We start from the raw sequence: 13737 nt of genomic DNA on the forward strand, positions 1-13737 counted from the left end.
TTGAAGTTTGTGTTTGTGCTCGTGCTTCGAATCGCTTGTTGTGTTTGAAGTTTGTGTCTGTGGTCGAACCGCTTTGGTTGTGTTTGGAGTTTGTGTTCGAATCGCTTAACTGTTAACGTTAGTTTGTGAGCGTGTGAACATATCTCCGATACTACTCTCTATAAAAAAACAATCGGATTGCTTTGATATCGCTAGTTATATCCAACTTTCCGAACTTCCGTTACTATCTCTAACGATAGCCCGCTAGCATTGCACGCGTGGCCTCGCCTATCGACCGTATTATTTACACTCGAATCACTGAAATCGCTCTGTTGTGTTTGAAGTTTGTGCTTGTGCTTCGAATCACTTGTTTGTTTTTGAAGTTTGTGTCTGTGTTCGAACCGCTTTGGTTGTGTTTGGAGTTTGTGTTTCGAATTGCTTAACTGTTAGTTTGTGAGCATGTGAACATATCTCCGATACTAACGTTACTCTCTATAAAAAACAATCGGATTGCTTTGATATCGCTGGTTATATCCAATATTCCGAACTTCCGTTACTATCTCTAACGTTAAGTTAGCCCGCTAGCATTTGCACGCGTGGTCTCGCCTATCGACCGTCTTATTTACACTCGAATCACTGGAAGGATACGGGTTCTATCCATGATTTCAGTCCTAAATTAGTAGTGATATTGGTAGCATCACTGCTAATTTATTGTTCATCTGTCATAATGGCGAATATATCGGATGTGTGTCTACCTCTGAGTGCAGGTGAGGACACGTTTGAGCTGCATTCGGTGCGGTTGGAGCTGGAGTCCGTGGAGAAGCAGATCCGTGATCTGCTGGGGAGGCAGGCCGAGCTGCGAGACCGACGATCAGCGCTTGAAGCATCACGCGCCGATGCTCACAAGTCAGTGGTTAGTAACTTTTCGACTCCGGCCTCCTCTACTCCGTGTATTTCTCTGCACAGGACCCGAGCACCCCTGGTTTCGTTTACCCCGACACCGACACAGCACCATGGACCCTGGATGATGCCACAGCGGAAGACACGAGCCAGGACCAGAGCAAGGACCTCTCCGCCCCTCCCGGTCTTCGAGATCTCCACCCGGAACCGCTTCTCCCCTCTTCGCGAGACGGAACGCGACGACGCTGTGATCATCGGCAGTTCCATGGTCCGGCATGTCCGCGCTACCTCAGGTAAAGGTATGGTGCGCACTCACTGCTTTCCTGGTGCTCGTGTTCTCGATGTCGCTGCGCAGGTCCCCGAGATCCTGAACGGTGACGAGCGCGTCGGAGCTGTCGTGCTGCACGCGGGGGTGAACGACATCAGGCTGCGGCAGACGGAGGTTCTGAAGAGGGACTACAGGAGCCTGATCGAGACGGTACGCAGAACATCGCCTGAAGCAAAGATCGTCGTGTCTGGACCGCTTCCCACGTACCGACAAGGACAAGAAAGGTTCAGTAGATTGTTTGCACTAAATGAATGGTTGATGTCATGGTGTAATGAACAGAGACTGCTCTTTGTAAATAATTGGAATCTGTTTTGGGAGCGACCTAGGCTCTACCGTGCTGATGGCCTGCACCCCAGCAGAATCGGAGCGGCTGTTCTGTCGGACAACATCTCCAAGACGTTACACACCATATGACTAGTAAGTCAAAGTCCAAATCACATTCTTTGCTGTCCCAAATTAATTGATATAAGTACCAGTGTAGAACACTATATAGAAACTGTGTCTATTCCTCGTTTAGTGAGGCCAAACAATAAATCTACTGCAGGATCTAAGAAAAATCTAATTGTGATTAAACCAGAAAATCTCAATATTAGTGAACAAAAACAATTTCTAAAGCTAGGTCTTCTAAACATTAGATCGCTTACACCTAAGGCGGTTATTGTAAATGAAATGGTCACTGATAATAGCTTTGATGTACTCTGCCTTACTGAAACCTGGCTTAAACCAAATGATTATTTCGGTCTTAATGAGTCCACTCCACCAGGATACGGTTATAAGCATGAGCCCCGTCTGATTGGTCGTGGCGGCGGTGTTGCAACAATCTATAGAGATATTCTTAATGTTACTCAGAAAACAGGCCACAGGTTTAATTCGTTTGAAGTACTTGTTCTAAATGTTACGCTCCTAGATGTAAGAAAGAAATCCCTATTATCTCTAGCCTTGGCTACCGTATATAGACCGCCAGGGCCTTACGCTGATTTCCTAAAAGAGTTTGCAGATTTTCTCTCAGATCTATTGGTCAATGCCGATAAGGCAATAATTGTTGGAGATTTCAACATACACGTTGATAACACAAATGATGCGTTAGGAGCTGCGTTTACAGATTTATTAAACTCCTTTGGGGTCAAGCAAAACGTTAGTGGTCCCACTCATCGTCTTAATCATACTCTAGATTTAATTATATCATATGGAACCGATCCAACCGATATAGATATTATACCGCAAAGTGATGATATCACTGATCATTACATGGTAACTTGCATACTACGTACGGCTGAAATGTGTCATGTTGCTCCACGTTATCGACCAGGCAGAACAATCCTTCCAACTACTATAGATAGATTCTTGAATAGCTTACCTGATCTATCTCCGCTCCTCAGTGAACCCAAACAAACAGAGGAACTAGAGGAAATGACTAGCAGTATGAGCACCATTTTCTCTAGTACATTAGAAACTGTTGCACCAATTAGATTAAAAAAGGTTAGAGAGAAAACTAAAGCACCATGGTACAACAGTGCTACGCATGTTATCAAGAGAGAAACTCGTAACTTAGAGCGCAAATGGAAACAAACTAATTTAGAGGTCTTTAGAATCGCGTGGAAAGACAGTATGTCACGTTATAAAAAGGCTCTAAAAGCAGCCAGGTCTGAGCATCTACGCAAACTAATAGAAAATAACCAAAACAATCCAAGGTTTTTATTTAACACCGTGGCTAGATTAACAAATAAACAGACATCACCTGAACAAAATATTCCGTTACATTTTAATAGTAATGATTTCATGAATTTCTTCACTGAGAAAATAGAAAGCATCAGAAACACAATTGTAAATGTACAATCTTTGACAGCGTCTTATGATTCAGCCTCAATTATCGCCCCTCAAGAACAACTACAGCGCTTTACAACTATAGGACAGGAAGAGCTAAATAAACTTATAACTGCATCTAAACCAACAACATGTTTATTAGATCCAATACCCACTAAACTACTGAAAGAAGTGTTACCTGTAGTGGAAGAGCCTCTTCTCAATATTATTAACTCGTCTCTATCTTTAGGACATGTTCCAAAAACATTCAAGCTGGCAGTTATAAAACCTCTTATTAAGAAACCACAATTAGATCCAAATAACCTAGCAAATTACAGACCCATTTCAAATCTTCCATTTATGTCTAAAATACTAGAAAAAGTTGTGTCCGCTCAATTGTGCTCTTTCTTGCAAGAAAACGATATCTATGAAAAGTTTCAGTCAGGATTCAGGCCACATCATAGCACAGAAACTGCGCTGGTTAAAATTACAAATGATTTACTTTTAGCTTCTGACCAAGGCTGTATCTCAATACTAGTTTTACTCGATCTTAGTGCTGCGTTTGACACTATAGATCATAAAATACTCTTAGATCGACTTCAAAATTACACTGGTGTTCAGGGACAGGCATTAAGCTGGTTTAGATCGTACCTATCAGACCGTTACCATTTTGTCCATTTAAATGGGGAAAAATCAAAGATAACATCAGTAAATTATGGAGTGCCACAGGGATCTGTATTAGGCCCCCTGCTATTCTCAATTTATATGCTGCCACTTGGTAATATTATAAGAAAACATGGAATAAGTTTCCACTGTTATGCTGATGACACTCAATTATATATTTCATCTAGACCAGATGATAACACTAAATTATCTAAAATGACAGAGTGTGTTAAAGATATAAAATATTGGATGACGTGTAATTTTCTTCTATTAAATTCAGATAAAACGGAGGTATTACTGATTGGAAACTGCCCACAAAACCTCTTACAATACAACCTTAATCTAGATGGACGTCCTGTTACTTTATCCTCTACAGTAAAAGACCTGGGTGTTATACTAGACCGCAACTTGTCTTTTGAAAATCATATTTCAAATGTCACAAGAACAGCCTTTTTCCACCTTAGAAACATTGCTAAGCTACGTAATATGCTATCAGTTTCTGATGCAGAAAAGTTAGTTCATGCATTCATGACCTCGAGACTAGATTACTGTAATGCTCTATTAGCTGGTTGTCCTGCATCCTCAGTAAACAAGCTACAGTTAGTCCAAAATGCAGCTGCTAGAGTTCTTACTAGGTCAAGAAAATATGATCATATAACACCAATTTTATCATCTCTACACTGGTTACCTATTAAGTTCCGTATCAATTACAAAGTATTGTTACTGACCTATAAAGCCCTAAATGGTTTAGCTCCTGTATATTTAAGAGATCTTCTATCGCCATATATTCCATCGCGCTCTTTAAGATCGCTAAATTCGAGGCTTCTGGTCGTACCTAGGATATCTAAGTCCACTAAAGGAGGGAGGGCGTTTTCACATCTAGCTCCTAAACTCTGGAATAGCCTTCCTGATACTGTCCGAGGCTCAGACTCAGTCTCCCAGTTTAAAACTAGATTAAAGACGCATCTCTTTAGCCAAGCATTCACATGATGCATCTCATACCTTTTATACTACAGTTAAATCAGATCAAATGCATTCGTATTAAGAACAGCAGCTACGCTAATTATTTCCCATCTGCCTTTTTTGTTGTTATCTCGGGACGCCTGTCCCGAGATAACTCAAATAGAGTTTGTCAGCTCCAGTTAGTATCCAGCCTCTCATGGAGACTTCAGATGCCCCAACGCCTGTGATGAGACGACTCGACGCCTGTGAAGAGACGACCCAACGCCGGCGATATGTTATGCCCTAAATTTCATGATTAACTAACTGTATTTTTGTATGTATATTTTTGAAATGCATTTTCTGTAAAGCTGCTTTGAAACAATGTGTATTGTGAAAAGCGCTATACAAATAAACTTGAATTGAATTGAATTGAACAGTCCATTGGCGTAGATCGGAGCAATTGTTTGTGTGTTTTGTAGGTAAAAACAAAGGAGGTGTTGTCACCAAACAGAGAATGTCTCATTGGTTGATCGAGGCTATCTCTGCAGCCTATGAGGCACGTGGCTTGACTTCGCCTCTAGGTGAGCTTGCTCATTTTACTAGAGGAATTGCTTTTTCTCAAGCTCTTTTTAAAGGCTCTTCTATGGAGGATATTTGTGTTATGGCGGGATGGTGTTCTCCAAACACCTTTATCAAGTTCTGCGGTCTGGACGTGAGGATGGCTCCTGGCTCCCAGGTTTTATCTGCTTAAGCGGACTCTTTCCACAGTCTTCCAACTATTCTCAGAGACATGAGATATGGTATATCGTTCCCATAGCGAGAACTTTGCAGCATTGAGTGAACTTATGAAAGGGAACTTCTCGTTACGTATGTAACCTTGGTTCCCTAAATAAGGAGCGAGACGCTGTGATTTCGGCCTTTCCCATACCTTTCGATAAGTAGCTTCCTTCGTCTTAGAAATCTAATAAAATAGCGCGCAGGACGCTGATATGAAGCTTAAGTGACGTATTTCTCGGGCGGTGCTACGCTACTGGCCAATGAAATGGCGTGATGGTTTAAGAGCTTCAGACATTCGTCACACCGTAGGCGTTCCCCATAGCAATGGCTTTGCAGCCTCTCGTTCTCTATTCGGGGGACCAAGGTTACATACGTAACCGAGACGTTTCCATCAGTTATCAGTAACATCGATTAGTTATTTTGTAATGGCCCGTGTCATTGCATCACCTGTTAATAACATCATATCCGCGTTACCCTCGATTTCTGGTTTTACTTCCGTAGGAATCTTGGAAACATAAAAAAGACACTTAAATATATTATGTCTTATTAGACGGGTGAGCAACTTTTTCGATATATTTATTGACAGAAAGCATTGTTATATAGCTCAACACGGTTAGTAATGTTTGAATCTCTTGTTTTCTTGATTTACCACGAGTAACGTTTTTACCCAAAAAGTAAATCAGACAACTATTTTGTCAAGTGGCTTACATAGTTAATTACATATTGTGCCTTTAATAATCGATATATCGATTCATCAAAATGACAATCAAATCAGAATGTTTGTGCAAGTTAAAATAGGGGTACACAATTCATAAAGTGCTATCTACAGTATGTGACATTTTATTACCCTATTCATCATTCCATGTCATCAATTGTTGCAAAGAGTTTACATAATCCAGACACTTTCAGCTTTAAACCCTTTCATCGTCTTTGTTGTGTTTGGCTTATGGGATTCGTCATGATCTTGGCTTATGGGATTCGAAATGTTTATATTCTCTATATATCTCAGAACACCAGACACATACCCTTTTTTTCCATCTCATATTTAATGGCCCTCATTTTTCATTTGTCAAAAGGTAACTTATCTTTGTGAAAGTAGGCATTTTATGTCAAAACAACATAACCTCTTTATATGATGCATGGGAAATTCTTTCCAAAATGCAGAAGCTGTTGAACAATTGATAACTATGTTATATTTTTATTATGTAAATTCTGACACAGCTGTGGTAAAATGTATCCAGCAAAAGTTTTTGAGGTTTTATGTGAATGGTCCAATTTAAAGTATCTACAAGTGGAAAATAAAACAATTCCTTCACATCAACCTTTGGCTAGAGTATTATGTTAGTGAGAATATATTTACCAATACCTGAACACTTTTTAGATGTGCTTTTTGACATTGGACACATTACACGAAATCATCATTCACATACAAGGAAATTTTTTCCAATTGACACCTTGCCACAATTCAGTTCTAACAGAAATATTTGCCTGGAATGGTTAGAAAAAGACTATCGCGGTAGTCTAAAAAAGGTTACATTTTAAGCGTGCATGACTCTGCACGTGTCAGCAGGTGGCGCTGTTATTTTTTGCAGAGCTACAAGAACATCTGAACTGAAATTAGGTAAATGGAGTATCTGGTAGTTGTCTGTCTCGTGATGTTTTAACTTATTGAACAATAATGATTACTGAATTGCCTGAAATTAATTAATATTAAAACAATTCTCAAATAAGCCTGTTCGAAACATGACACTTATTATGGGCATGCGCAGTAGAAAACTCTGTCCTTCTGAGGAAATGAAAAGCTCACCTCTTGAAAATAAATGTGAAGAGGAACATGATTTTATGATAGAACTATATGCAAGTGAGTGTTTTTGGAGTCTTATATTTTTCTCTGCTGATTAAAGTTTCATTATGAATCATTATGACATGAGGCTGGGGACAAGTGTCATACTTTTCAGTCTCTAAAATGTAATTAACCATTCAAGTTTTAAAACAAATAATTGTTTTGGTACCACGTGGGTTTTAACCCCAAACGGAAAGGTATAAGAACAGTAGGTACAAACTAGAAAACGATTCAGGAATTTTAATAATAGCTTCATAAGCAGCAATAATATATCCTTCTAATAAAGAAACCTTATAATATTTTTAACAGCTGTTGCTGATTAGAAGGTCTTTTGTTATGACCACTGACTGGCACCCAGATAAATACAGCTTCTAATAATAACAATAATTACCCAACAACACTAATTATACAGCACTCAGATGTGTACTACCCGCACATCTGTGCAAATATGCGGATGACGCAGAACTCTGTTGCCATCATGTGGGCTTCTAGCAATAGTACATATCGAGTCTTATTCAGACTTTGTCATATAACATTAAAGCTGAATTGTTTCTTTTCAAAATAAAATCTGATGTACAGCAAAAAGTGTATAGTCTCCCATGCTCAACAGAACTGTCAAGATTGGCAGTCAATGAATAAACACTGCCACCCAAGTTCTTAATTGTTTTTTTTATTGTTTTTCTTAGTTTAGAACATAAAACAGTATTGTGGATCTTACCACATACACTATGTATTCACATAATACACCATACAGCTACAAGGAGAGAGACCAAACAAAAGATAACACTTTTTACATACTGCATACTCAACATGAAAAATAGAACTAAGAACAATCTTTAACTCATAAAGGAATGTAGCTGCCAGTTTTATTTATTTCTTTCTTTCTTTTTTTTTCCTTTTTAGACATTTTGTCCTTTTGATGTTTTAAACTGGGCATGATTTATACTCATAACAGTGAGTGCTGATAGAGGGGGCAGGGTAGTATGTGTATGTGAGAGTGTTGTGTTTGTGTGTATTTGTATGAGTTTGTGTGACAATGTGGCCAAATGTGAGTAAAGAAAAAGTGAGTATATTCAATCAAATGACAAAATGTATAAAAATTTCAGAATGGGTGAAAAGATTTCTGGGCAGTTTAGGTAGCACCAGAATAATAAATTAACAGTCTATTCACATCAAAAGCATGAGTACCTATTCCTCTGCCATCATGCTCTTCAAGTACCATTTCAATTATTTAGGGTGATGGCTAAAAAGGGAAACTGGATCAGTTGGAGTGCTTTTTTATTTATATATATATAAAAAAAACTGTGACCATCAGAAGTGTTTCAGAAATAACTATGTAAAAATATTTTAAAATGATCAGCACCATATAGGTTTTCATCTGAAATACTCTCATAACGAGTTCACATCGATTTAAGAGCCCAAGAACTTTAGCAACAGTGCTTGCCAAGAGTAATTTCCACAGTGAACTCTAGAGGGTAGCACCATGGTTCAAAAGACATTTAGGGTGAATGAAATTGCACCAGCTGTCTTGAAACTCAGCTTTTTCTCACCTTCAGGGGCGAGTCTCACATCTCAGAGAACAATGACAATCTAGATAATATAATGTCAGTGCAGACTCAGAGTTCTGTAAAACTTGCCCCACACAATATTTAATTAAAAATTAAATTGCATTACATGATCTACCTGGAGATTTGAACTGAAAGCTGCAAGTCTAAACCTGATATTATTTTCGGTTCTATGGGCAATTTTCGTGTAAAAGAGATGTACTTCCAATCCCTTTATATAAAAAAAGTGAGTCCTGAATCCTTGCGAACGGTATAAGTCAACATGCTCACATTTGTTTCTTTGTTCTCCATTACTTTATGGTTTATAGATGTGGATCAGATGCAGGGGAAGGAAGCCGGTGACAATGGTAGTACAGAGGTATTGGTGTAAGTACAGTACTCACGAAAGGAAGGACAGCAGTATCTTGAGTACACTGACAAAGCATCCTGCTTTGTGGTCTGTTGTTGACGGCTTGACATACAGACGACTGAAGACTAAAAATTCAGGAATCATTCATGATTAGGCCATCATCCCTCACCAGTTAAATAATCTTACCTAAATATTTAACTATTTACATTTCTATCTCTCCCAATAAAATTCCTTTAAAACAAAAACTAGGTTTCAAGTTGTCAATAATCCGTTCTTATTTTGTTTTTCTCATTAAAATCAAGATTAAAAGTGCTTTTATAAAATCCTCTCTTCAATATTTACAATTTCTCTAAAATGAACAAACCCAAAAAATTAAATGACAGCAATCACAATAACAATAATCATCATCATTATCATATAATAAATAATAATAAAAAAGTAGGTACGAATGTGGATGTAGGCAGCAAGCCTGCAGTCTGTAGCGCCCGTGTGTCTGTAGCATGTTGTGACTGGGACCAGTGTCTGTACAACATGAGGTAAAGAGCATTAGGATCACTTAATGAGCACCAGGATCTCTCCTCTGTGAGTGTCAAGCATCTTAAAGCCCTGTGTAAACCAGCGGCAGCCCTGCATTGCTCCCTATATGAAGCTCACAGACAGGCATTCACACTGGCACACATACATTCTAACCAGCGTGCATGTTTAGGAATCCATACACAACTGCACACACATACACACACACACACACACACACACTCACGCATCGTGTACTTGCACATACACTCGCACAAACAACTGAGCTGAAACTGTATGCATTGACATTCAGCACCATGAATTCCAGGTGTGGGTGATCTCTCAGGGCGGAAACAGAGAAGAGGGCTGCTTACAACGAGAGGGGCAACTTTACAGGAGCATTAAAGACTCATAGTAGCACCAACTCCAAGAAATGTGCTCTGTCTATCACAAATGGGTAACTACAGATACATCTGGACATGGAAGACATGTTCAGTTTACACAGGGCCGGATTTGTTGGGAATCCCATACATAAAACTAATTATTGGTAACTAAGGGAACCAGTTAGGCAAGTCCCCCTTTAGCTTTAACCCTGTGTAGATCTTTTTTGGACAGTCTGCTGACTGAAAACAACCAGATCCACTAATGTTTCAAATCTTCTCATCTGTAATGATCATTTTGCAGCAATGTTTTTTAAAATACTGATTTCTTGCCAATTTCAGCTCAAGATCTTTGCACTACAGTCAATTTGAGCATATCTAGGGTAAATCAAGCAGAGATTGCAAAATTTCAAACCAATAAAAATTGGCTGATGATTTTAGAATTCCCTGTTTGAGCCATGTTTGGATTGTTCAGTCTGTGTGGAAATCACAAGCTTGACCCATCGTGGGTTATCTGCAGCCCTTTAGGGCGGTTTTATGGAGGTGTATTTTTGCTAGCACTATCAGCACCTTAGAGAACTTAGTCTAAAAATGTCACATGGGTAGTGAAGGATGGCCAATGAAACTGCAGGCAAATGAGTCAGCACCATTTAAATGACATGATTTAAAGTTGAACCAATTTCCGGGACTGGGAGGTCCCCATCACTGAACATGACTGACATCTGCTGCTAAAGGTCCAGCACCTGCCTCGATATTGTGAGGGCAAAATTAGAGACACTTGAGACAGAAAAGAAGCACCATTTGAAGGGATGAGAGACTTCACAGATTTCATTAGAGTGGCACCAAACAGAAAGGCCCAAAGCTGGTGTCTGAGCCTCTCTTTCTTGTGCAAGTGTTCGTGACTAGCGCAATATAGAGCAAATACTCTATAGTTGCCTTAATGCAGTCACATAAACATGACTTGCAATGATGTGAAGGCGCTTCATTAATATAGAGATTGATGGGGTTCGGAGAGGCGAAAAGCGCGACAAAAAATGCTGAATAGCTTGTTCTCATGTTCATAATGAACAAGTGAGAATGAAGAAAGGAAGTCCCTCTTAGTCTAGAGGGGGGTGGGGGGGGGGGGGGGTGATCATATTAATAAAAATTATGAAAAAACATTAACATTAAAATAAAAAATAGTCATCTTCATAATATAATAACAATACCTGTAATATCAACGTTGACAGTAACAATAGCAATTGTAATAATATTGATAATAGAGCAATAATAATTAGGATCAAATTCACTTAAGGAGGGGTAGCTATGGAAATCCCTCCCACGTTGGAGAGAGCAAGAGCACCATAGACAGCGTGTCCGTTTGGGGAGTTCCCAAACTGCTGCCAATATTTGAGGTAAAAGAAAAAAAAAGTGAAAAAGTGCCCCTTCTTCTAATATCCCTCCCTTGTGGTGGCCTGAGAGGTGTTAGAGCTAGAAGAGAGAAAGCAAATGATTCATGATCCTTATCATTTCTATTCCCATCTCTGGCTCTAGGGGGCAACAGTTTACAAGAGTTCACACGAATCGGCTGTAAGGACCAGTGAGTTGTGTGGACGGGTAAGGTGAAACTGTGACTACGGTGGTGGTATGCTGTGTGGGTGCCGTTCGTGTCATCACACCCTCTCGTTTGTCCTTGGTTTGTCCAGGGGATGGGCTTGCTGATCCAGCCGCCCACTTGCGTTTTTTCCCATAGGCCTTAATTTCTTCCTGTGAGAGACCCAAAAGAGCTGCTTCTTGTTGCAGCTGTCGTGCTCGCTCGGCCAGGAGTTTCATCTTGGATTCCCACAAAGCCAGACCGTGGCTGGGCTGGTTCAGGTTCTTGTGCTGGTAGAATACCAGGGATATGCGGCTTGGGTGAGAACGGTCAGGCCTTTTAAGTGGCGTGGTGGCATGGAGCTCCCGACGGGCACACTCAATCAAGATAGAGCCATGAGCAGGGGCAACTGCAACTCCTCCAATGTTGGGATCCATGAAGTTGTGTTCACTGTCCGACCACACCTCATCCTCTTCAGGGTCACGTTCACTCTGGGTCTCTGCCTCACTGTCCCAACATGCCTGACCATTCGACCTTTGCAGTGCATCAGGAAACAAGCGTCCCTCAGGAGCTGGAGATGGTGTGCTGCCTGCTGCTGATCCACCACCAGATTTCCAGGCTTTCTCCTGGAGTCCCAGAGGGGCAGAGCCAAAATTCTCACCTGCTTGGGAAAGCATTTTATCTGGGAAAGCACCCGCAGGGCTGCCTTGCCTGATACCACCAGTGCCGTAACCCATGGGACCGTAAGGACCCCATGCTTTAGGCTGTGGACTAGGGGAAGGGCTACCCCACTGTCTTGGGGTGGATGGGTGTGGAGAGGGTGCAGGTGATGGACCGCCTTTAAGGGATGGGGACGGAGATGGGGCAGGGGATGACATTAGAGTGTTAGGGCAGGGATTCCACTGTTGCTGCTGTGGATACTGAAGGTGTTCATGTTGGTGTGGGTGTTGCTGGTGGAGCCTCTGCTTATCTGGAGTGAAAGGCAAATTATTTGCAGTTCTGATGTTTCCATCCCAGCCTTTAGAGACTATGCTGCCATTTGGTTTGTGCTCAGGCCAGCCTTCAGGTTTTGGCGTGGTACTGGGAGTGCTAGGGCAGCTCTGAGCTTGCCCATCCAATCTGCCATCATATAGTGGCACATCCATGGGCTCCTGCTTGATGATTGGTGTTGAGCGGTGGGTCTGCTCAAGTGACACTGATGGAGTACGACTAGGTGGAACAGGAGACAGCGAAATCTCAGAAGGGTGTGGGTAGCCTTGAATGGATGCATCAGCCATTTGTTGCTGTGACTGCCCAGGACGGCTGTGATAGGCCTGTGCCAGTGTGGCTTGGAGACACCGAACATCTGGCTTTTGGTCAAATGGTGTGGCAGAGGGTTCTCCAGCTTTGGGCCAGGCTCCGTTATCATATGCCAAGAGCTCAGGAGGAAAAAGTGCACTAGGAGGGTAGTTGTAATATCGGTAGCGTATTTCTTGGAGATTAGGGTGAAAGCCATTGATGGGGCTCTGTGCAGGAGGTTGGCTGTTGGTAGGGATCCGACCTCTTGCATAGTTACCAGGGTAGGAGAACGAACTGCTTATGCTGTGGGGATCAGGAGTTGTCTTGCCGTTCCTTAGTGCTGGGTAGCCATGCATGGCTCCATTGAAGGGCTGGAAGCGGTCGACAGGCTCTTTTTTGATGGTTGGTTTCACCTCTTGTTTTGGAATAGCTAGATAACAGATAAACGAGAAAAAAACAGTATACATTACATGTATACTTTATAGTTATTGAGTTCCAAACATTCAATTGGAATGGCAAATTCTATTCAAATAATAACACCACTGTGTCCAAAGTATGTCTCTAAAATACTCCCACTTCAGCTAAATTAAAGACCCGAAGATTTTGCCGACCAACATGCTAACACATATCAGACGACATCATCCAGATGTGCCTATAACCTGAGCTAGGCAGAAAAACACTACAGGAGTGCGAAACAAATCTATGCAGTTTTAAGTTTTATTTTTCATTATTGTATTTATATTGTACTTTTGTAACACAAGAGATGCTTTTCAGTTTTCAGTTTTATTTGTCATCTTTCTATTTATTTTGTACTTTTGTAACACAAGATGCTTTGTAACTGATT

General features: G+C 40.8%; 1 protein-coding gene across 4 annotated transcripts in view; it reads right to left on the reverse strand.

Moving 5' to 3' along the window:
* Nucleotides 1–8520: 8520 nt before the first annotated feature.
* Nucleotides 8521–13737, reverse strand: part of tet3 (tet methylcytosine dioxygenase 3) — a 42922-nt gene continuing 37705 nt past the window's right edge. For all 4 annotated transcript variants that reach the window (XM_079608382.1, XM_079608384.1, XM_079608383.1 and 1 more), the window contains one exon: nt 8521–13323. In XM_079608382.1, coding sequence (XP_079464508.1) covers nt 11597–13323 — 1727 coding nt within the window. In that variant the 3' untranslated portion in view covers nt 8521–11596. The remainder of the gene's footprint in view (nt 13324–13737) is intronic.

This window comes from Phoxinus phoxinus, assembly GCF_949152265.1.
Source record: "Phoxinus phoxinus genome assembly, chromosome: 3".
In the NCBI taxonomy this organism is placed as follows: domain Eukaryota; kingdom Metazoa; phylum Chordata; class Actinopteri; order Cypriniformes; family Leuciscidae; genus Phoxinus; species Phoxinus phoxinus.